General features: G+C 33.6%; 2 protein-coding genes across 2 annotated transcripts; one reads left to right on the top strand and one right to left on the bottom strand.

The window, feature by feature from the left end:
• Nucleotides 1–1,588: 1,588 nt before the first annotated feature.
• LOC138334507 (L-rhamnose-binding lectin CSL2-like) lies at nt 1,589–4,530 on the top strand. Its single transcript, XM_069283166.1, has 6 exons — nt 1,589–1,646; nt 1,997–2,293; nt 2,690–2,825; nt 3,283–3,422; nt 3,731–3,936; nt 4,522–4,530. The coding sequence occupies exons 1-6, from the start codon at nt 1,589–1,591 to the stop codon at nt 4,528–4,530; spliced, it is 846 nt and encodes a 281-aa protein (XP_069139267.1).
• Nucleotides 4,531–6,570: 2,040 nt separating this feature from the next.
• Nucleotides 6,571–7,278, bottom strand: LOC138334506 (uncharacterized). Its single transcript, XM_069283165.1, has 2 exons — nt 6,846–7,278; nt 6,571–6,596 (listed from the first exon to the last, which is right to left on the bottom strand). The coding sequence occupies exons 1-2, from the start codon at nt 7,276–7,278 to the stop codon at nt 6,571–6,573; spliced, it is 459 nt and encodes a 152-aa protein (XP_069139266.1).
• Nucleotides 7,279–26,343: the final 19,065 nt, after the last annotated feature.

Here is a 26,343-nt window from a genome sequence, read left to right as displayed (position 1 = left end):
CTAGTATAAATGGAGACAGGAATCTTTACAACTAAATTATAGGTGTTTACATGTCAGAAAAATTGCATGTTAACAAGTCACATGATGTCTGAGATCCAGTCATGTGACCATGTCATCTGACACGCTTTTACTTTTCTTCCGTTGGAAGTTTACAATGAAGTAAGTTAATTTATTCTAGTATGTAAAAGATAATAATCACATGAAATTTGTGATTCAAATAGAAGCAATGGCCTGACGCTGCTCGTTATTATTTTTAAATGATTGTATAACTTTATTGTGCTATAGTCCATTTATATAATGATATTTCAACTCCAACAAATGAAATTCCTTAGTTGTACGGAGAAATAACCAGCACACAACCAATTTCTTTTTCACGTAAAATTATTATTTAAATCTGTCTTATCTCTCATCTTTTAACTATGTTAAACTAACAGCTAAAACTTGTAAATAACATATTAAACGTTTTGATATGAATATCCAAACGTAAAATAGCCCTAATATATGGAACCGTTGTTTTGATGGCAGTAAAATATTAGATACATAAAGTAAATGAGCTCCTTGAGCAAGGAGCAATAGACTAACGTGTATAGATATTTTCAAAATATTTCATACTTGCTTACTGTTAGCTGATATACAACACATTACGTTTCCCGTTCAATACCTTTCACTTACAGCTTGAAAATTAAATTGAAATTGAACACGCATTTCAATATGGTTTGTAAATTATTCAACGCTTCTTGATATGACTTGCGCTTTCATTGTAGCAGTCCGATTGCTATTTGAATATGAAATATTTAACCGAAATAAGACAAACAAAGACAGACTATCGGCCTGTATCTATGAAACTATTCTCCTGCTCAGGTTTTCCTCGAATGTCCCTGTATGAAACTTATTTTTCATCGGTTTTCCTTAATGCTTGTGCAATGGACGAATACCCCTCAAATTCAATTTGTTTTAAAAGTCTTAGCGATACAGAGATAACATTTTTCAGTTACAGCAATACAATGATTTTCAATATATAACGTGTTCCTCGCGAAAGCTAATAACATCCTAAAGTGATAAAACTTCGATATTATTTGGGAAAATATGGTAGTAGCTTAATGTCCATGCCTTTAATGGCTGTGATGTTAATTGCCACTTATATACTTCCTTTTTCTGCTATCAAATACGTGCTGGTAGTTTTAGATAATGTTTTTTCCACAGTTATGTTAATTATGTGTCCATTTATAGCTTAATGTGTAACGTATTGAGATATATATAGTAAATTATAACAATACCATTTTTTCATTTATCACAATTACATTGAGCCGGTATCAAGTTGCCGTGTAAAAGACCAACAAGCAAAATTTGAAATTTTCACATTGTTGTACAAAATAAACTTAAAGCATACCATGCTTTAGTCAAGCGTATCTCAACATTATGTTCCCCTATAACATTACTTACTGAGACTTGGTAGACATCAAAGCACAACTATGACCAGGATGATGTCAATGATAACACAAATGGCGATGAGCCATATCTACCACGTGGGTATATAAGACGGAAGCTAATGGTATGCCGGGATTTGTTATCCTACCTGTAGCCTAACATGGAGATCACGTCCTTGGTTATATTGCTGTCAATCCCGGAACTAATACAGGCTATAGGTAAGCATCTGTATTGGGAACAATAGCTGTATAAGTTCAGTTGATATGGAATTGAAATGATGAATATTTTGCTGGTTGACTTAAGGATTTTAATACTACAATTAAATTTCGATAGGTTAAAAAAGTAGAAGGTGAATTTAGTAAAAATATCTTTAACTATTATAAAGTTATGCAAAAACATTACAAAATATAAATACCAAGTCTTATTTAAAAAAACCATTATTAATACTATGAAAATATCTTCAGACCTGTATTCATCATGTACACCAAACTCCGTGAATGAGTACATTTATTAGCCATCCATGTTACATAGATATAACAAGATGAACTGTAGGATTCCTTTGCTGTAGGTTTGCCTAATCAGCACCAAGTGGCCTGTGAGCATTCGCTGAACAATGCCATACATCTTCGATGTCCTTGTGGTAAAGTTCTGTACGTCCAGGCGGCGAACTACGGACGTCTTGACAAGGAAACATGTGGTTACCATGACAACGAACAATGCCGGGCAACGCGAGCGGTAGACATCGTCCGAAACCATTGTAACGGAAAACAAAAATGTGATGTAAGGGCTCATAATGGAGTATTTGGTGATCCGTGTCGTGGCGTTCCGAAATACCTTGAAGTTATCTATGACTGTGTAAGTTCAGGTAAGAAACGATGTATAATTTTATTAAGCATCTCATTCTTTATATTTAATTGTCTGAGTGTGTAAAAATTCACAATTTGCTGTTTGGAACGAGTTTGAGGGGATGTTTTATCCACCTTTGAAACGTTTTAAATCGTCATTCTCATGACAGGGTGTAATATATAAAATCATAATTTTTTTTTTTAAATGTGAGGAATTTCATTTTGCGGATTTTTAGCGAAATTAAAACCCTTGCTAATATTAACAACCCTATGGTATGCCTTTGAGTTGGAACTTTATGGAAAAAACATGGAACGTATTTCATTTAAGAGAAGTGGCAAAATAAGATATAGTTTATTAACATTGCCATTATTATTCAATGGCTGTCACCTCATTTGGAACCGTTTTTGTGTGACAGGATTGAGGTCAGAGATCGTGTGTGAGAGCCAGAAATCCAACATTCGTTGCCTACCGGGACACAAACTAGCCCTTGTAGGTGTCGACTATGGCCGCCATGATGAAATTACTTGCCCGAGCCCTGCAATGTATAACTTGTAAGATTGTTATCTATTTATGGAATTTCAAGGGATTTCAGTTTTTTTTTTATTTTGGTTCTTACGCATGTTTAAATATCAATCTATAATTCAGTTTGTTATAGTTTTGCGTTGGGAAATGCTCAGTAAACCGCTTAACGAGTGTATTGTTTAAAATAATTTTTAATATATGTTCATTAGACCACATTGATATACCGACTGGTGGTAAACGTATTTGTCGTCATGTATTCCTAACACACCGCTATCCAATACCTTCAAAAGATATGAATATATTGGTGTAAAATTAATGTTCATAATTATTCGGATACATATTATTGAATACAGAGAGTCTTGATATCTATGGAATATGTATGAACGAAATGTTTGATTTCCTCTCAGATAAGCAACTCTATCATATGCTTAACTAACAGCACAAGTATCAACCAATTTAATAACATGGCTTCATCTTTCATCCTAGGACATGTCACAGTAATGTAGCGATGAAGAAACTCTTGCACTGTAATGGAAAGGAATCTTGTAATCTGGTGGCTAAAAATTCTGTTTTCGGAAACCCTTGTCTTGGAACATACAAATACTTGGAAGTCAGATATAGATGCGGTAGGTATGAAAAAATGTAGGTATCGCTGTATCCATGGTTACCTACAAAGTATCACAATTTATTATAGAAGACGGTCGAGTATGTTGACACTTTAAAAACTAAAACATGGTGTATCATGAGAGGATTATTCTGCATCTTTGTATATAGGATTGAATTCAACAAATTTAGCCGGTAAAGCCAACCAATGGAACTTTCAGAATTATTTCTATTACACAATTATCGCCTAAAGTAATAGATTTGCTCTAAAATGTTGTTTATGTAGATATATAAAATTCCAAAGAAATGAAACGTTTATTTATTTATTTAGAGAAGACGAAGATTATCGTGTGCGAGAGTCACAACTCAAAGTACAAAGAATGTGAGTTTGGAGGGACATTTGATACTATCACGCTGATACAACAGAAGTCACAGGCTAACTGTATACATGGGCTGAGGTTCGGTATCAACGGTAACCGAGTATGGGTGGACCAGGCGTGTCAGGGAACGTTCCGTCTCTCAAAGACAGTTTGTGATGTAAGTTTAGTTTGATAATTTTAAGAATTTCCTTTGGTTTCATTAATATTTTTTTCATAACATTTGGATTGATTTTTCATCTTCCTGTCAAGATAAAAGTTAGTTTTATTTGTTCTGCTTGGATGCTGAATTGGATGGCTACGGTACGTAGTTTTTACTCTGAGACTGTAACAGCAAAGTTGTACTTATCAAAATAGTGTAGTAAAAAGAATATTAACAAGATACATGAAAATGCAGAATATTAATTCTTTTTTTATAATTATTTTATTCTCTTTCGGCCCTCATTAAAAACATTCAAATGCTTATTCATAAAGTTGTGTAGATCAATTAATAGTTTAATATTATCTTTGCTCTGGTTGACCTTATCGGTATGGCGTTGACCATCGAGGGAAAAGAGAACGATTACTGTTCTTACTCTTTTTTACCGCCTGGTTCGACTATTCGCGAGTCAGTATACAATTGTACATTTTGTTTCATTTTCTAATTAAATTAATAAGTTGGATGATAGTTTACTGTTACATGATTTGACATGTATTTTTATTTTGTTATTTATCTTTTCGTTTTTGTTCTTTTCTCTTTTTACAGGACGAATGATGACATCATCTTGAATTACTAAATTCTCGTCAGATGTAGATTGGGCTTTTTACTGACGCCTTGCATTAGTGGAAGTGATGGATGGTTTCATCATACTATTTAGCATAAGAGTCTGATATAAACTTTATCTGTCATCCTTTTGATTAAAGTGTAACACTAACACTATCATGAATGTATATATAACTATTTATTTACATCAATAAAATGAGTATCAGTTACATGCACATTTATTTTAAACATTTTGCTGTTCTTGCTGTTACACAACAAATATATATTAAATTATGTCCAAACGCATATTATATAGAAATGATTGCAATAGCAATCGATGCTTTATTTCATGATTTTTAAAGATGGTACATTGCTGACAAATGCTGCTTTTTTTCCGATATCAAAAAGTAGAAGGCGAAAATAGTATTTTTCTTCATTTAAAAAAGATACTTACTTCATACCATTACCACCATTGAAAAGTTTAGCAAATATTACTTCAAATTAAAAATATCAAAAATGATTAATTTCATTCCAAAAAAATTCATGGCACTATATCCTATATGGAATGAAATTCTAATTGCACATACACTAAAATCATTATTAACATCAATAAGATGGGTATCATTAACATGTAGATCTACATTTATTTAAAATATTTTGCTGCGTTTTGCTGTTACACAACTGCTATATATAATTTATTAAATTATGTCCAAACTCATATATTATAGAAAGGATTGCTTTATATATGCTTTATATCATGAAAAAATAATTGCCCGTTTTTTATAACTTCGAGTAAATTTTGTAAACCAGGCATCAGGATCATGAAACAGACTTAAGTTCAAAACTGTCTTAATTTTAAACTTGACCAATAGAAGATGACTTTACAAAAAGTTACGTCATTTAAGATTGACTAGTTCAAAACTGAAGTATAAGATTCCTTCATGATCATAGAGCCAGATGTAATTAATGCGCAAACCCGAACTTTTGTTTTGTATGTAATACTAAAGCAAAATATTGGCTATGATATACAAGATGCACTACATAATACATTCGCACGTTCCTTTTTCGTCCCAGTTGAATTGATTTGGTGTAGCACTACCTAAAGGCCCACATTTTTTCAACATGGCGGCATCCATATGAAAGATGGGGATATATAAGAATTGTTAATTGTTCCTTTGAATAATATGATGTATATAAAAGCAATAATACCCTAATCGTTTCAAAATGCTTTGAAATAGTACTAATAGAAATGTTTTCTTTGTTTTCAACATAATAGAATTTCGATAGCAAATGAAGATCTATATGTCTGATGTAGCGCGTTCCATAACCAATACTGTAGATTCTAATCGGTAGGACTGAAATGAACATGTTAATGGTATGCATGGTTCAGTGGATCATATAACACTTTTAAATTTAGAGTAAGATCTTAAAATCAACTGTAATTATATCATTTTGTTTTAATTAAATATGCATAGATTTTAATGTTAAAAGTACAAATAAGAGCTGAAAATGATTTTTGACAGTACTGTCAAAATCATTAAATTGAAAATGATTTTTGACAGTACTGTCAAAATCATTAAATTGTTTATCTGCTTAACAGTGAAATGAGATCATACGATCAGATTGTGAAGTCCAGTTATAGTCTACAATTTCATTTTACATTTTTACAGTATTATTAGTATTGTAAAGATATTTCTGCAGGTATTTTTCATCTAAACATATATAAGGTATAAGAATATTACTGTGCATACATTCTGTGTTGTAACTAATATTTAAAAAAGGCATCTTACATGTTTGTCTGTCCATTTGAATGATTTTCACAGCTCAATTAATTAAACCTGAAGGTTTTCAATAGATTACTGAAGAACAAATAATAAGTCAAAAATTTCACCCAATGACAGCACATAAAACTTAAAGAAAAAAACCACACAATCATTTCTATGACATTTTAATTGTCCATTGCAAGAAACAATTTTATTACACTAATATTGTATTTATTATAAGATAGGGAGGTCTGTGTGTTCCTTTTGATAGGCAGCATTCAGGTTTTTATCAGTATGACTTCTTGTAATAGCCTCCTGGAAGAGTAATGTAAGAATGGAAAATAAAGATCAGCATAATATAAAATACGTCATTCATTTTCAAATTTTGATTCAGTCGTAAAATTATCAATTTCATTAAAATTGAAGTAAAATGAAAAGATATTCATTTGTTATACCTGGTTTGAATGGTAAATTATAGTAAAGAGAAACAAATAGTTTTGTTAATAAAATAAATACAAATGAATCATTTTTTCACAAAGGGAGTATATATAGGTAAAATCGTACCGCCCATTCCGCCTATTCCGCTGCCCATGCCGCTACCCCAACCGCCTATTCCGCTCATTCCGCTGCCCCAGCCGCCCACGCCGCCCATGCCGCTACCCCAACCGCTTATTCCGCCCATTCCGCCCATGCCGCCCATTCCGCTACCCCAAGCGCCCATTCCGCCCATGCCGCCCATGCCGCCCATGCCGCCCATGCCGCCCATTCCGCCCATGCCGCCCATTCCGCCCATGCTGCCCATTCCGCCCATTGGGTATCCGGAATTGCTGGTCCTGTAGGATCTATAGTAGTAGGATCCAGAGGGCATCATTCCGCCCATGCCGCCCATGCCGCTCATGCCGCCCATGCCGCCCATGCCGCCAATGCCCATGCTCATGGGATAGGTGCACACAGCGGTACCAACTAAGCAGCTGAGGAGTATGGCAATGGTCTTCATCTAAAATTAGAAAATTAGAGGAAATGTATGGCACGTGAAACGTTTCAAAATTTTCAATTATTTTTTTATTTTTGTTAAAAAGATAAAAATGTCTTCATTACACGTAACTATGTGCTCAAAATGAATTTTTTAAACATATATACATACATGTTTGTTAAAAAATTATTAAAAGGAACATATTGTAAACGTAATAACGATATGTTCAAAATAATAGATGTATGTTCAAAATAATAGATGCATGGTCAAAATAATAGATGTATGTTCAAAATAATAGATGTATGTTCTTAATAATAGATGCATGGTCAAAATAATAGATGCATGGTCAAAATAATAAACGTATGTTCAAAATAATAGATGTATGTTCAAAATAATAGATGCATGGTCAAAATAATAAATGCATGGTCAAAAATAATTATCAATATCTTAAATATTTGGTCAATGTGAAAAATAAAAATATGATAATAAATTACATAATCTGCTTGGAATCCAGTAATTTCGCCCATGTAATATTTTTGCAAATGCCACTAGTGTAATATAACCTGGTGCATTTTTCATTGTGACGTTATGAAAGAAACAATGAAATGCCACCAGGAAAAAAACATGTCTTCAGGATGTTGAGGACAACCGTACAAAATGGAGGCCTCCGCTAGATTTTAGCTATACAATTTGACGTCAGATTCTTTGAAGTGGTGTCGGCAGTTTTGTGATATAATGTATATCAATTTTGTTTCGTGTTCATTTCATATGAGAACTTATGAAACTCTTCTCGAAGTCGTCAAGGCTCGGAAAAATAAAAACGTCTTAGACATAAAATAAACACTCATTTCAGATTTCACATATAAACTTTTTAACCTTGCAAGGCAATTGAAATCTTCTACATTAATGTTTGAACGATTTATTTTGGAATAACCTGTGTGACATTTAAGCATCATTCTTATAATATGTTTAGGATAATTGGGTGCAGTAGTACCCATGCACTAATGTTCGTGAGTACGACTGTGGCGAATTGATAACATAACCAATATTTTAGTTTCGTCAATGACTACTGCTTTTGAAAGGAAGAGTGTCAATTGGTCCCTCTGTGACCTTTTTTTGACACTAAGTTATATTTTCCAAAATGTTTCATTTTCAGCATAGAAATGAATTAAAATTCATGTAAAATCATTTAATAATATCAGTTCGTTTTAACAGAACTGGACAAAACAGAAAATTGCTTCTCCTGTGTAGCCTACGCAAGTTATATTTTTACTATATATTCTTAATCATTATAAATTTTTAAAACTTCCTCCCCAAAATCAATTGCAAACTTCAAAGTTGACAACATAAAAGCTTAGCGCTTATTTTTTTATTTTCTTCCGTTGCAATATGTCAGAGCTATGAGTAATTAAACAACGTTTGATGACATCGCCATTTTCTTCTTGTCTATATTTAAATAGGGTAAAAAATTCATGTCTATAATAGCACAGAAAATGTATAGATAATTTATTTAGGATGCAAAAACGTTCTTATTCATTAAATCTTGTTATGATTGAATGCAAAATGACTTAAAGATTAACCGTTAAAATATGTCAAATTATTGGTAAAATATAACACACAGATTTCACTTGCGCAGTGTATTATGGCCACTGCATGTACACCCCAACGAGGGAGAAGGTTTTTTGATAACTAGAACGAGTTATTTTCATCATTGTACAATCAATTTACAACGATAACATAAAGATGAATTAGAAATTAATGTATGAATAAACAAGGACTCACCTTGGCAAAGGATTGAGGTACTGTACAATGCCCAGTATAGATCTCTGTACTATGCCGGTTTTACATCATGGTATATATAGGGCAAATCATACGTTTGTTTCGCTTCATTTTAAGTCGCTGACAGGTAACATTCATACGCGGTAAGTCAAGTTCTGTAAACAAAAACAAATGTCGCTGTAACATAGGACAGAAACAGCAACACAGGATTTACATTACAGAGTTTTTTTTGCACAATTAAATTTATATTGTGTCATATTGTAGGAATGTAGATGATATATGTCCATGAACTATAAAAACACGCGTAGTGAACATGAACGGAAATGTATAGCACACAAAAACTTTTAATTTCGAAATACATTTGTAGGTCAAAGTATTGATTGGTCAATTCAAAAATGTTCACAATTCAGACGGAAAATTGTAGCTAAACTTTTTGCTATCATGAGATTCAGGCGTGAAACCTTTGTTTCATAATCTGCTACCGCTCAATTATGTATCTTAATATGTTCCTTTCTGCTCACAAAGCTATCGCAACACGAGTGTAAGAGTAGCTTTATATACCAGCGCGATGCCTGCAAAGTACTGATATGCGATCTCTAACACAAAGGTTGCAGTATATACCCGTTGACGATAAAGTTCTATTATTGATTTAATTTCCTCATATGTCTGTTACCAAAATGCTAAGTTGTGATATTTGTTCTCAAGCCATGGCATTATGATCCAATATTCATCATATTTTGAAATAGATTTATCAGATAATGTTCAAAATAAATTATAATGCAAACATGATATAGCTCTATTATTGTAACCTAGTTTAAGAGCTTGGTAGACCAGCATAATGCCTGCGAAGTACTGACAAGTCAATCTCTGATATCTCTGTCCACGATAAAGGTCTTAGCTATATTTAGTTTTGTTTTGGTTTGGGGTTTTTTGCAGTTAGTCTCATTCTGAACATTAGAGTTACTTCCCTTCGTAAGAGGGCAGGTAGGGCTTTAAAATTATACCTGCTGCCCCTATTACATGATCATAAAAGGTGACTAAATTTATGATCTTTTCTTTTCTTCCTAACTGACTTTATTCTTCCTAGTGTCTCCTTTGACACTAAGTCATTTTTGGCCAATTATTGACCGCTCGCCCCCTGTGAGGTAAGCTCTGGATTCTGTCCCTGGCCAAGACACACCAAAGTCTATAAAAGTGGTTTTACTTTTTTAGTTTAAACGTATTTATTGTAAAAAGCATATGAGAAGAGATTGGGTACAAATTATTACATCTTAACAAAGACCTTCTCCCAAAATACAACAGAGAGAATACACACACACATATATATATATTAATTGTATTGTTCAAATAAATGGTCCTCGATGCGATAAATTCGTTAAATACATGTAGTCAATTACTGACCCCCTATAAACGCAGAGGGTCACTAAGAAGTATAGGAGGCTCGCGCTACGCCCTCGCCCCCTATAAATCTTACTGACCCTTTTAGCCATTATAGGGGGTCTGTAACTGACTATATAACTAATAGTATATATAATAAATACAACAAAGTGAATGGGTACATATATACGTGTGGCTTAGAGTGTGAAATAAACGAATCAAACTGAACAAATAAATTTGCATTAATTTTATCAGACAAGTTTTCGCTTCCATTTAGCAATAAATTTATATCAATTGGAATATTCAATTTAATCAAAAAGTCATATATTTTTTCCCTGTCTCATATAAAGTGGACATTCGGAAAAGTAGTGAAAAGTATTTTCACATGGAAATCCACAACAAGTTAGTTCTCCCACTCGTGCTACTCGAAAAAGATAATATTGTATTGGGCTACTTTGATGTCTGAATCTGGTATAAAAGTGGTAGTTTTCTGTTCCTGCTTAGCGCTCAGAATACAGGGAATAGGACGACTGGTTTGCTCCTTGTCAGTATAGTGTGACTGGATGGAGTGTGTTGCTTGGTATCTTCAGCTACATGCTTCAGTGATACCGCAGTCTTCCAAAACACGCACCATGCACTTCTTACACACTACACATCGCATACACGGGAGACCGTCCTTACATGACCCTGGCTGTTAAAAGGACGTTAAAATAATCAAACAAACAAACAAACTTCTACACGTTAATCATTACAATCATATAATAAAGAAATATAGATCACATTTTGTCGACCTTTAGTAATTCCGTATTTAAACACATTTCTAATCCTCAGATAATTGTTACCAAATGCGTTTCTTCGATGTTTCTTTCTTGGGCCTTACAAATTATGTGTCGCGATTCATCATGTCATCATGTACTGAAATTTGAGATTAACAAGATAATGAATAAAACAAACCAAATTGCAAATTAATTAAAGATGATATGTAATATCATATCGAGAAACATAAAGGTAAAAAGATTGTAGGTCATCATTTCAATGTTACATATAGAATAGGAATATTTGTTTATAAGGATGAAAATCTATATATGATAACTGTTTTGTTATACCGACAAACAGAATTTGACAAATAATTAATTAATAACAACTTATTATATCTTTTGAATGATGATATATGGGTGACGGAAGAAACAAGCTACGTACTTGTATCATAAATGATAGTTATGTAAATGTTATATTTGACAACTTCCGGTACACTAAGGCAATCGCACGACTTCCTGTCTAAAACAGCAATTCGATATTATAATTAATTTGGCATTGTGCATCACTATACTAAAGAATTATATGACAGTGGGATTTGACAGCGACAACAGACATATATACTTTACCAGAAATCTTTTCTGTAACTCGTCAACGATCCTGTGGAACAAAGGCATTGTTTATTAGAGGCGAGTAAAACTGAAATATAAAACGGGACCAGTTTCATCAAAATTCCATCATAAATTTCAGGAATTCTTTAACTTAAAATTTTCTTTTAGAAAGCATTACATAAACTTCTTAATTTGACATCCTTTTTTTAACTTCTCTAATGTTTTTCAATGGCGAATTTTAAGTCAAAGAATTCCTTAAAGTCAATGACGCCCCATCATTATAACGTTACCTGATACTTAATCGTATAACCACGTGTCTTATTAACACAAAAATACATATGAAATAATTTATGTAGCTTTTGGTGCATGTGCAGTCAGTACTTCATTTCATATAGGGCATAGTGTCATGGAGTTTTATCGGGACGCAATTAATTCATTTTTACATTTTTTATTTATTTTTGAAGTAAAGCAAAAGAAGCTCAAACTTTTCAACGGGAAAAAGTAATAAAAGAATCAGAAGTAACTTTTGTAACCGAAGAAAAATACTAATATTTCGTCTGCTCCTGTTATGATAGAGAAAATCTTGAAGGAATGTTGATGAAACTGGACCCAGATTTAGTACAATTCTTGCTTGGTGTCTTCGGCGGCATGCTGCAGTGATATAGCACTATAAAAAGGGCAACAGTTCCACTATACAAGAAGACACAACACGAACATACCGCAGTCTCCCAGTACACTCACCTCGCACAACATACACGCAACACACCGCATACATGGGAGGCCGTCCTTACATGACCATAGCTGTTAATAGGACGTTAATAAATCAAACAAACAAACAAACAAACAAGTACAATTCTAAATGTACTTTTGTATGAGCAAAATTAGCCCTCAAAATGAGTACATCTAAACGGCAATGGCATATGATAATTATTAACTTGAGGTTTTAAAAAATAATAATATTTAAATCAACGCAAAGTTCTCGTCCTATTAAGATAGCACACTATTATTTTTTCGTTGATCAGGCTTTATTTACGTTTTATTTACAGCTAAGGTCATTGAAGGACGACCTCCCTGGCGTTCAGTGTGTTGTGAGTATGGATGTCTATGTTTTGGGAGCTGTGTTATATTCGTGTTTACCTAAATGCCTGTTTATTCCTAATACGTTGATATTGACGTCTCTATTTCTAGATGCAGACATATTATTTTGCCTTTCGAACATTTAAAATTGTTTAATGATGTTTATGTTACTATATGGTGGGTAATCGATTATGAGTGTTAGTAGGGACATGAAGTACCAGACAGAATTCTACACCATCGTGTGCAATGTCATCTTATATAATGTACATTATTTTTCTGAGTGCCAAATGTTGGCAAAATCTGTGACCGACTGCATATCCAGGTAAAATATATAACTACTAAACAAGTTGATATCATCACAAATACCTAAAGGGGGTAGTGTTCATATTTGTCTCTCTGTAATGTTGGAAGAATGCAGAATATCCGTATTGTGTCTCTTTGTAAAAATGGAAATCCAGTCCATTTCATAATCCTATATCATCCAGATTATACCGTCAGACACCGAACAGTACACTCCAGCCGGCCATAATGGATAAACCAATCGTCCCACTCCCTTTATGATCAACGGTAAGCAGAAAACTATAAATAATACCTCCTTATCTATCAAAATAGTCAATTTCAATTTGTAACAATTTTATTGTATAAGTTAAAGGAATGACACATTACATACAGGTTAGGTCGTCCTTAAATGACCTTGGATGTCGAGCCAACCAATTGTAAGGATTGTCTAAGAGAGAGTTTTTTTTTTATTTTAAATTTCCAAAAACGTATTATAAGTTTCAGTGATTTTAGTAATGTCATCCAACATCAATTAAGAAGAAATGCTAGTTTAGCCCACCTTAAGATTGTGATATTTTCAGCAGTTAAATGCAAGTAATGAAAAAACACGTGTTTTAAAGGGACGTATGCACTTAAAGTGCACCAGACTGCCATGTGATAGATGTGCAACGATCACGTGATCATGTCAATTCTTACACAACATCCAAAAAAAGCTCGGTGTGGTGAAACAGGGAAGTAAGTATACATGAGGTAATTATGCTTTTACAAGCGTGACCTAGGAGTCTGACCTCGATCCGAACGGAAAAAATTTGAAAGTTATCATACATGTATATCATAATGTTGTTTTATAACCGGTGTGTTTTTACATTTAGCCTTTTTGTATAATTACGCCACAAAATTATGACATAAAAATATATTCCCTGACATTTTTATTATTATTATACAATTTTAGGGAAGGTTAACACCTTACCTTTAGACAATCAATTACAATGTACGGACATAGATAAAGGATTACATTTGTGTATAGGTTTTATAGTGGTCTTCAGCGAGTAGGCTTATCCAATTATTGAGTTGGTGTGATTATTTAGTTTATACGAGAACTGAAGGCAGATATTAAGGGTTAAGTTTAAGACAAACTAAAGAAAATATCTGTTTTCGTTGAATAATACACATGACAAATATATCTTGTATGCTAATACAGAATATCGATATTTTACGTACAAACAGAAGGGTTACACTTTTGATACTACATATAAGTAAAAAGTTAATTATAAGACAAGGCTTTTTTCCGCCAAAGTCATCCATCACTTACATTGACCATTATTATTTCCAAGCAGTTTATATGTTATTGCTGAGAGATCATGACGGTGTTATTTCTCCCCTATAGACTCTTTCTGCATGAAATTTCGTGTACAGTGTAAATCAAGTAATATTTTGTATGCCAATATATTGTTACTGTAATGCAGTTGGACAAACGTACCTTGGTCAATGTATTGGTATGTACCATAACTAACTACATGGCTTACTGATAACACGCTTCTTACTCAGCTAATTGGAACATTTTACATAAATATACAAAACATAGTTAAAGGAAAAGTTGTGTAGCTCATACACCAAGTAATCATAGTAGCTCAATAAATTGCATAATGTCAGTAATATATGTGGTTAGCTATAATACATAATGTAGCCCAAAAGACTTCTAGACAGATAGAGGTATTGTCTTTAGAACTATAATTGCTGCCCATTATGCTAGCGGAACAAAGAAAAAGCTTTTGAAAAGTTATTTACACTATTGAATACCTATTAGACAGCGTATTAAAGATTTAAATCACAGGCAGAAATTATTTGCATTACAAAAATGTACATCAGTTCTACAGATTGTCAAATTGACGTCTTGTGAACGTTAAGATACTTATTATTAATGTTTGTTTTGTTGGTTTTACGCAAAAATAATTAATTTTCTATTTGTTTCTGGCTTTCTGATTGGCCTATCCATATTTTTTTCATTCCACGATGAAAAAAAAATCCGAGAATGGCGCCGAAAACGCCGAAACCCAACGTTATCGTGACGTCACAATAGAAACATTGACGTTGCGTATTGATTTGGAAAAAATAATCCCTTGTAAAAAAAATCAATGGAATCGTACGTGTAAACGTATTTCATTTTATAAAGTAGCCTGGAAAATTAATTATAAGCATTGAAGTCACTATTTTTTAATTTCATCGGGTTATGGAATAAATTTTGTTTGCAAACTTTTGTGAGAATATCCATTACGCGGATTCACACAGTTTGCAAACAAATTTTCTTTCATACCCCGATGAAATTAAAAAAACCACCAGTGACTTCAATGCTTAAATGATCTATGAACATGAAATAATTGGAAACCTGTAACAAGCATAGAAAAGTATATTCGTTCTAGATGCATACTTATAATTTATCCAGTTACGTTTGTTCAACTGCACCAGCGTATTTTATTGGCATGCAAAATATAACTAAGGTTACATTATACATGAACATAAGGAGAGTATATGCCAACTGTAATCCACAACACACTTTAATATGTAATCATTAGAGTATATTTCACTGTCACATATTGTGACGGAACAATTTAGCCTAAGTCGATCTTTAGATTTTAAACGTCAATTTGCAGGCAGACTGTCTTGGTCATTTATCCAATACGCCCACCCTTTCTCCCACTCTCAACCTATATCCGTCTCTCGTTCACTAACAATCTCTCTCTCATACACTTATCCACGCTTCCCTTTATCTACATGAATTTATCATATGGACAGGGATATCTCAAACCGAGGGAAAACTTTTGGCTGCTCAGCCCGATGCTTGCCACGGTTGAGGGCTAAACTGTTAATTTTTGTCTACCATACTTCAAAGAAAAATGATGAAAAACAAGTTGCTTACAAACGTTTTCATTTGACGTCATCACATGGACGTCGCGACAGGTCGAATCGCTTTGGAATGAAACAGTAGAATCTCAACCCGAGGGGAAAGACAAAAACAAAGCCTTCCCGAGTATTTAACAGCTTACAAATCATATCTCGTGTCTCACAGACCACCTTTACCACTTTGTGCCTCACGTGCAAAGATCTCGTATAGCTTGTTTTTACCCTAGGGTGAGACAGAAAATTCTCTTACCCCAGACAGGGATATTCACAGTTTTACCGGTGTTAGGGCTATCTCACCCTAGGGTAAAGACAAGTTACACGAGATCTTCGCACGTGCTCAAAAATGTTATGACGTCACGGTAATAGTATTATAACGTCACGACAACTATGAAATGACGTCACAAAGACGGCGACTCATTGAGGTCACGTCATCCTCTTTTGTATAAGTGACACGTTTATTAGATACACAAAGTGGTGCACGTGGTAAAAGAAAAAGAAACATTCACCCTCTTTGGGATGAAACAGGAGGTCTCAACCCTTGGGATAACATTCTGAAGCCGCCAAAAACTCGGCAAAGCCTCATGTTTGACAACTCCAGCATTTTAACCCTCGGGTTAAGATTAATAGAATCATGCATGGGCCAGTCAGGTGGACAGGTCAACTCGAGTGAAAGATTTTTGATTTTGGCTAATCAACCCGAGGCTTGCCGAAGGTTGATGATCAAAATTTTTCACGAGGAATGAGATACCCTTACCACCTGACTGGCTCATGTAAGATTCTTTTTCTCCTATACTTTAACGAAAAATGATAAAAATTCAGTCAACATGAACGTCACTGTGCGTACAAATGGTCGTCGCCTGTATTGATGACGTCACTAGGCCTATCTAGCGTGAGCTGTCTTAACCCTACCCCGGTAAAAGACAGAGTTAGTTATCTTTTCCCTAGCAGCCGCGGAATTGCCCTGTCAGTTATGAGAGAAAACACTGTCAATGAGAGGAAATCCACTCAAGTATTGGAGAAATATAACTTGTTCTAATCCACTACAGCTTACTATTATTTCGTACTTATTATTTTTTCCCAAACGAAACAGTAGGTGATATGTGTATCCTATGGGACATTGTAGTAGGAACCTCTGTAGTACACACATAAAATCGTCAGAGTACCCAGAGGGAAAATACAAAAAAAAATCTAGTATCAGTACATTGAAACAATCTAACTTTGGTTTAAACAATATTTTATTCAATAACGATAAAGTACAACATAGATGTCATAAAAGGTTATTTCAGTGTTAATTATAAGGTGCTTTGATAGGAAAAAGGAACGGATCCAGGCAATCTAATTAAAATTCGATGTTCGAATTTTAATTAGATTGGGATCGAGGGATTATGAAAAGGAAAAAAAAAAAATTTTCAACCATACAAAAGATTTGTTGAGAAATCGATCATAGTTTGGTCATAAGTAAAACTATCACGGGTTTGAGTATATAACCGATATACGAATAACGACAAGATTGATTTTGAAATTTTGAACCGTCTCAAAAATATTAACATTGTACTGATCGGGCATATTAGGGTTACCATAGAGTAAAGTATTAATATCATAGTCATGGGGTAGGTTTCTAAAACAGACCATTCTTGTTTGTTGGAAATTTGGACAAAGGCGAAGGAAATGTTCTGAAGTTTCGTCAGACAATCAAACTTTGCATCAGCGTAAACCTAAGGGAAGGCCAATCAGGGCTTAGGGGCGTTTTAATGACAAGTGTGCATTAATATTCAATAGCATTTGATTTATCTCTTTTAACCAAATAATGATAATAGAACATCCATAAATTTACTTTGATAAATATTGTTTGTTAAACGTATCTGACCCCATGACCTTAAAGCTTATTCCTTTCAATAAAATTATACCCCTAATTTAAGGTTTCTTTTGATCATTCATCAAGGCGATTCACTTAAACAGAATGACATGATTGCCCTTCTCTCCAGCATTTTACAGGCCTCGTATTTTGAGCCGTTTACATGGAGAAAATGGCACCGGAAGAATGGCCAAAAAGACGTTGCACCAAAAGCTTCTTCTGAAGGTAAACGAAAACAAGAATTATTAAAAAAAAAAAAAAAAAAAAAATCAGCATTTTATTTTCTTTATTCAATATCTGATACATTCAGTACATGTCACAGTTGTTCTTTAACATTGATGTTGCTTACTTATGTAATACTGTAAACAAATTTATTTTCATGGCGAATTACGTTTACGCTTTTATGCCTTTTTTACAGCGATTTTATTTTGCGATTTAGAGAAATTTCGTTATTCTATCCCTGTGCTTTAATCATTTACGGAACAATACATTTTTGCGATATCTTATTTAGCATGAAAATAAATCACACACGAAAATACGTTTGTTTACAGTGTTCTTCATTGCCATTGATAACCAGTTTGAAATCCTATGTAAGTAATGTATTTATTAAAATTACATGCAACATCTCACACTGATATTCACTTCCAAACAGATAACCCGTCCCGACCTTAACTAGATCGTACTATTTTTTTATTTCAAATAAAAATTAAATGAAATTTAAAACACAAATAGCATATGAAGGTTTTCTGTTCTTTACTTCTGCAGGCTAGTATGTACCTAATTTATCACCAATCGGACTCTTGTCTATTGTCTATTTTTGTCACACCGGCTTTAGTCATTTTTTGTCGACATTAAAGACAAAAGATACCAAATAACAATTGAAAGACAATTTATTATTACCATGAAATAGATAATTTTATAATATAAAGTTATCCAAAAAATTTACATATATTTGCCTAAATTTACTCGATTCATATCCGACACTGTATATATATCAGGATTTAAAAGCCATCTGATCAATTGACACCTCGTATTTTTAAGTTACTCATACGGTTATTGTAACAAGCAAATGCTCAAAAATTGAAAAAAAACTAACATGCTGAATAGTAACCGATATGAGTCTGTACAATAGTAACTGTTCACACCTTATGCTACTAGGGTTTTTGTACATAAAACCTCTGCTCAAAAATTCATTTAATATTTTTTAATATAACAACTTCTGGAACCTTCCGCTTTCGATGAAATGGTTTTTGCACAATAGCAATAGGTCAAACTTTCTGTTACTATGGGTTCTGTACAAAAAGAAAAAAATGCTCAAAAATTGACTTACATGTAATGGTATGGTTTTCATACATTACTAACTATCCAAATTTTCTGTTATTATAGTTTTTGTACATTTAACATATGGTCTCTTTAACATAACTTCTTTTTAACATGACAGTTTAATCTTTTTGTGATCAAGAAACTGAGAGTAATTGCATTTATAACCATATAAAAAAAGAATAATTATCAACCTGCATTTTTTTTCTTCTTTTTTTTCCATAGAAAAGTTCCTTTTTTCATACTAGTACATGTATCCACACTCATAAATTCCAGTAATTATTATGTGTGACAAAAAACTGATTCACCAATGATGACCAAACACTATGAAAATCATCTTGCTCTGCATTCATAAGACAATGCAGTTTTATCATTTAAGTAAACCGTATAAATAAAAGTCTTACATTCACGCATCATTCATATAGTATACCTTCTGACTAATATATATAAAAAAGAATAATTATCAACCTGCATTTTTTTTCTTTTTTTTTTTCCATAGAAAAGTTCCTTTTTTCATACTAGTATATTATCCACACTCATAAATTCCAGTAATTATTATGTGTGACAAAAAACTGATTCACCAATGATGACCAAACACTATGAAATCATCTTGCTCTGCATTCATAAGACAATGCAGTTTTATCATTTAAGTAAACCGTATAAATAAAAGTCTTACATTCACGCATCATTCATATAGTATACCTTCTGACTAATATAGAAAGATACATTTATTATATCCATCTGTTTACACCTCAACTTCCACCTTAAGCCTGGTTTTAATTCAATCACCCCTGAACATCCATTTGAACTCTTCTGATCCAAAGAGTGGAACAGGCCATTATAAAGTTTCAGTTAAAAAAAATAAACTTCATATATCATAATTGTATATGGAGAGTGAACGGTTCATTATCATGTGGTATATCACATTTGATGATGGAAAAAACCCAATAAATTTTACAGTATAACTTGTCATTGTCAGCCTTATTGTAATGCGGATTCCTGTGCATTCTGACGTAACTGTATTTTTGGATTTATAGTAATCAAACCCTGTATAATCTGGTAACCTGGCTTTACCAGCCAAATATGCTGGTTGTCACATTGACCTCTGGTTTAGATAAGTTACACTGTATATGGTGTGATTAAATATAGATAAGCTTGAAGATCAATACCTGTATAACCAAACAACCAAACATAACTTGTTCTCTTTATGCATTTTGTCCCAAATTAAAGGCCCACTACCTTTCAAAAATGGCTTTTAATATTTAAAATAGTTCCCAGAGGGATCTTGGCGCCCACCAAAGAATGATTTATGTCTGACAATGGAAAAGGGGATCTTTTCTCTGCTTTTCAAACTTTTTCAAACATACTGCATATAAAATTTGAGACAAATCACTTCAGTACTTTCTGAGAAATAGCAGTAACAAACTTCAACTATCAAAATCCAAGATGGCTGCAGCCATCTTGTTGACCGATCGATCCAAAAACGCTGACTGGCGGCCATCTTATTGACCGATTGGTCCCAAATCACAATATGCACAACTAGGGCCCTAGGGGAACCTACTTATGAAATTTGAGACAGATCACTTCAGTACTTTCTGAGACAGATCACTTCAGTACTTTCTGAGAAATAGCGATAACAAGAATTGTTAACGGACGGACGGACGGACCACGGACCACGGACAAAAAGCGATTTGAATAGCCCACCATCTGATGATGGTGGGCTAAAAATTGGAATGTGAAACGAGATTGATAATTTTGAATAGTCGCAAAAGTTATTATCTTACCGTTAATACAATACCTGTCATCACCTTCTCAACGATTCAATTTAAATAAATTAAATGTTAATTTTCATAACGCGGGTCGAATTATGTTTTCCGCCGTCATCCTTGTTACCGAGCGTTAGTTGACTATCATTGCGCCAGACGGCAAAACAGCGAATGAATCTTCATTATTAACATAGTTTACGCAGGAAATCTTGCAATTGTTTCGTATTGTAACCTCATCTTAGGCCATTGATATATCTTTCCTTATGTTATTTATGTTTTTAAGAAACTTTTTTTTTTTTTTTTTTTTTAGAAAGGTAGTGGGCCTTTAACATGTATGACATAATAACATGCAACTAAAAAATATAACCCTTGACAACCATACATATATAAAGCTTGCAGGTAAGTATTTATTCGTCCCCATTTGGAGTACGCAACTACAATCTGGTCACCAATGTTGACACCTGATAAAATTACACTGGAAAACGTACAACGAAGAGCAACTAAAAGGATACCAACAATTAAAAACTTATCGTATTCAGAGCGTATCAAGAAACTCGGGCTACCAAGTTTAGAATATAGAAGAAACAGGGCAGATGTGATTCAAGTCTACAAGATTTTAAACAAAATAGACATTCTGGATCAAACAACTATGTTCAGAGAACTAACGGGTATAGCAACTAGAGGACACTCGAAAAAACTCTTCAAAAAACGATTTAGGCTAAACTCAACCGGAAATTTCTTCAGTAATCGAGTAATTAATACATGGAACTCGCTCTCAGAGGAAGTGGTTACATCACCAACGCTTAATTGCTTCAAATCCAGACTGAACAAATTGTGGGTCAACCACCCAACCAAATTTCGACCAACGTTCTACTAATGAGTTAGTCAACTGAACAGTGTAGTGGTAGTATGAACTGTTAAACAACCACTAACATTTTAAATGGAGAGGTTATTTTTAACACCCAATAGGGTCACCATAATGTACCGTATATGTACATAATCAATATTACAGGAACTAACGAACGATTATCAAGTGTCAAATATAGACACCTTTTAACGCAACCGGAAGTTTTTAACAAATAGTACGCATATGTATAGTACTATACCAGTTGAAGAAAGCATCAACGTACATCAAACAAGCCCAGAAGCTTACCAAAGATGTCATTTCAGCGATTCAGCGATTCAGCGATTGATTTTGACATCATCTTTTTGCGAGCATAAGGTCATGCTTTTCACAGAAAACTCACAAAATAATGATGTAGCATGGTTACGTACCCGCAAGGGAGATAACTCTCTGTAGTATGCAAAGACAGAATATCCACAGGAACAAGTATTGCATCACCTGTAAAACGATTAATATCTATTCTCGCCGAAAATTCCATAGTATTTGTTTGATTATTTAACTCAAACACAAGGATTTGGCACAAATTATGAATATAAATAATCAAACATACAACTACAACTCTTAGTTTACATGTGAAATATTAAAGAAACAAAAATACAACATATGTTGTCGGAGTTAAAGATAACAAACAATATATTCTTTTTTCTTCTCTTTGCTAATGTCTTCGTTTGCTTGCTCTCTTTAGAATCATCTGTAATATATGGTTATTAAGCAAACAATTTCCAGACTTTTGGATATCATTGGTACTTATATTTTAACCCTAGACTGACACTTCTTGCTAGCGTTTTCCATGGAAGTGGCAGCCACTTTAGAAAAGGCCTCCTCGATATGAGACTGAGAATCAATGTCAGGTTTGACTTTAAGGTACGATAGCAGAGTGTAGGTTCCAAGGGTGACAAAATTAGATCTGATTTTTCTAGTCTGATTTGACTAGAATGGTGTTTCTCTTCAATTTGTGAATAATCCGTTACTTTTCTTTATTTAAATATTTCTATAGAGACCCCTAATTAGTGTATCTAAATTATACTACCAGAATAAAAAATGCAAGTTTTTGTTAATAGACAAAGTTTAAAGTGCTAGATTCATGATAAACTATTATTAAGTAAAGCCCTGTGACATGGAAGTTCCAATATCTATTAATAATAACAGTTGACAAGAATGTATTGGTCCCATCACCAGAAATGTTCATCATTTTGATATTGCTCTGTTATGCAACATGATAGTGTGTTTGAATGTTAATTAACAAAGAAAGAAAGTTCTAAAACGGTCTCCTTTAATAAACATATGTTTTCTATATATATGTTTTTTATTTGTAATTTAAAGTGAATAGTCGGGCAAAGAAAACCAGTCTAAATGCGTTCATTGGCCTTCCAAAAGTTCTCACACATTAATACGACGATCAAGTTCTGCTTACATTTCCCAGTTCTGACCATTGAAATAAAGAAAAGTTGAAGCATTGAAACCGAGGCTGCGTGGAAATGTAACCACCGACATAGTCAGCCAGGAGGACATTTTAGGATTCCTATACTTAAAATTAATTTCTTCGTACACAGACAGATTTTGACGAGAGATTTTGTTTTTCATAAGAAATTATACTGGATACATTTACACCATTTTTACCGACTTTAGCCATCCTTGCCCGACTGTTCACTTTAAGACCTTTGGATGGCATAAAAAATAAAATTGAAATCTAATTTTAATTCAATTTTTTTATTGATCTTAGAGAAAAACACAGTTTCTTCCCCAGATAATAATAAAATTTAATGACACCAATATCTTTCTTAATAATAATGCAAACAAAAGGCAGGCCTGCCTTGAACAGTTAAACATATTTCATACTATAAATGTTTTCATATTCTAAGCCTGGCTTCCATTTTTTCACATCCTTCTATAAAACATTCATGGCCATTCCATTGTGTGCCCCAAAAGGGGGCTGAAAGAGTACTGAAAAACACTTCCGATACCAATTTTAAACTGGCAACAGAAATACAGAAAGTCAGTGTTAATGTTGGTACATCTTGCCAGCAAAGACCCTACAAGAAGCACAGAGACATTAACATGGCACACCCCTGAAGAAACATTTAGACTCTCCTAAATCAAGGACTAGAACAGTCCATTATGACATTTCAGTGGTGAATGAGTCAAGTTTGATCTTAAATCACTGATATTTCAGCATTTATCAACTATTTTACATCACAGAACTGAATACTATATAATATGCACTTTAACTGTCATACCCAATGTTTAAAATGTATATTTGTTTTTGAAAGTTTTTGTAGAAGTTTTTATCATTCTTCCAACCAAAATTATCACATTAACAAAGCATACCGGCTACCTTAAATAATATCATATTAGCATTGCATCAGTGGCTATGGGTTTCCTTTACTTTTCTAATTTTAGACCCTAGCGTATCAACAAAACTAAAAGAACAAGTGAAAATTAACACCAACAATGAAATAATCAAAGATACATTGCAGCAATTATAAGTAGATACATATTATAAACAACCTCCCCAGTATTAAAATCATAAGTACAAAGCAGTTATTATATATCTATAATGCATTAATCACTCATTTCAATAGCTTAAAATATAATCATTCATAAAATATCTCTATATTATAATTATGAAAACAAAATACAATTTATAAATAATATCAATCATAACATTATTAATGATACCTGCCAGTTTTACCAGCTCCCAAGATCCTCATGTTCATTTCCTAAACTACTCTTTGGCATAAGTAATGATACATCGTCTATGTGAACATAAACTATGGCTGGCTACCTGAACACAAAGCACTTTTTTCTCGACACCACCCACTAATACATGAACATTAACCAATCGAATGAACATAACATATATTTATCTGAACCTGAACACTACCTGAACACTAAGCTCTCCGTCCTGAGCATCAACCTTTTCTACCGAATCATCAAGCTCCACAATCTAGATATTCTACCTGAGAATCAAGCTATTCTTTCACATTATCAAGCTCTAATACCCAGAGTTCCTACCTGAACATCAAGTTCTTCAACCCAAAGTTACTACCTGAACATCAAGCTCTTCTACCCAGAGTTCCTACCTGAACATCAAGCTCTCCTACCCAGAATTCCTAACTGAACATCAAGCTCTCCTTCCCATAGTTCCTACCTGAATATCAAGCTCTCCTTCCCAGAGATCCTCTCTAAAATCTAAGCTCTCCAACCCAGAGTTCCTACCTGAAAACTAAGCTCTCCTACCCAGAGTTCCTACCTGAACATCAAACTCTCCTACCCAGAGTTCCTACCTGAACACCAAGCTCTCCTACCCAGAGTTCCTATGTACCTGAACTCCAAGCTTTCCTACCCAGAGTTCCTAACTGAACATCAAGCTCTCCTACCCAGAGGTCCTACCCAAATATCAAGCTTTCCTACCCAGAAGTTCTACCTGAACACCAAGCTCTCTTACCCAGAGTTCCTACCTGGACACCAAGCTTTCCTACCCAGAGTTCCTAACTGAACACCAAGCTCTCCTACCCAGAGTTCCTACCTGAACACCAAGCTTTTCTACCAAGAGTTTCTACCTGAACATCAAGCTCTCCTACCCAGAGTTCCTACCTGAACACCAAGTTTTCCTACCCAGAGTTCTTACCTGAACACCAAGCTTTAATTCCTACCCAGAGTTCCTAACTGAACATCAAGCTCTCCTACCCAGAGGTCCTACCCGAATATCAAGCTCTCCTACCCAGAAGTTCTACCTGAACATCAAGCTCTCTTAACCAGAATACTACCTGAATATCAAGCACTTCTACCCAGAGTTCCTACCTGAATATCAAGCTCTCCGACCCAGAGTTCCTACCTAACATCAAGCTCTCCTACCCAGAGTTCCTACCTGAACATCAAACTCTCGTATCTGATCACCAAGTATTCCAATATAACTGAATGCTAATAACACACCATTTCACAAATTCGTTAGTTAATAAAATTGATTGCTTCCTCTCAGATCAAAAACAATAATTAAGAGCTAAGCTTAGCTGGAATTTAGGACACATAATAATATATATGTTGATGAAACCTAATTTGGAGTGATGTGAAACTTAAGTAACTTGTAAAATATGGCACATTCATAATCTATAAGTTTACAATCTTTCAAATTAATAAATTGAAATACCTGGTAAATCGAATTTTATCAAATGATTCACTTACACCATGCACTGTTAAGGAGGTAAAACATTATACTCTTTATTTAAAAACAATAAAGATACATACACGTTAGGTTACCCCCGTAAGCCTACTTTTTTCTTAAAATTCATATAGATTCAGCTTTATAAAAAATTAAAACCTACCGTTTTCTTAAAACTTAAAAAAAAACCCATCTATTTTAACATTGTTTATACAACTTAAAAGGGAATAATTATCTTGATATAAAATCTTTCAAACCATAAGAGGCAAGCTTGTGAAATAAAATATTGTCTCTGTTCTTGT

The sequence above is a fragment of the Argopecten irradians genome, chromosome 11 (assembly GCF_041381155.1).
Source record: "Argopecten irradians isolate NY chromosome 11, Ai_NY, whole genome shotgun sequence".
Classification (NCBI taxonomy): domain Eukaryota; kingdom Metazoa; phylum Mollusca; class Bivalvia; order Pectinida; family Pectinidae; genus Argopecten; species Argopecten irradians.
The sequence above is the reverse complement of the archived record's forward strand: the minus strand, read 5'-3'. Positions and strand labels throughout refer to the sequence as shown.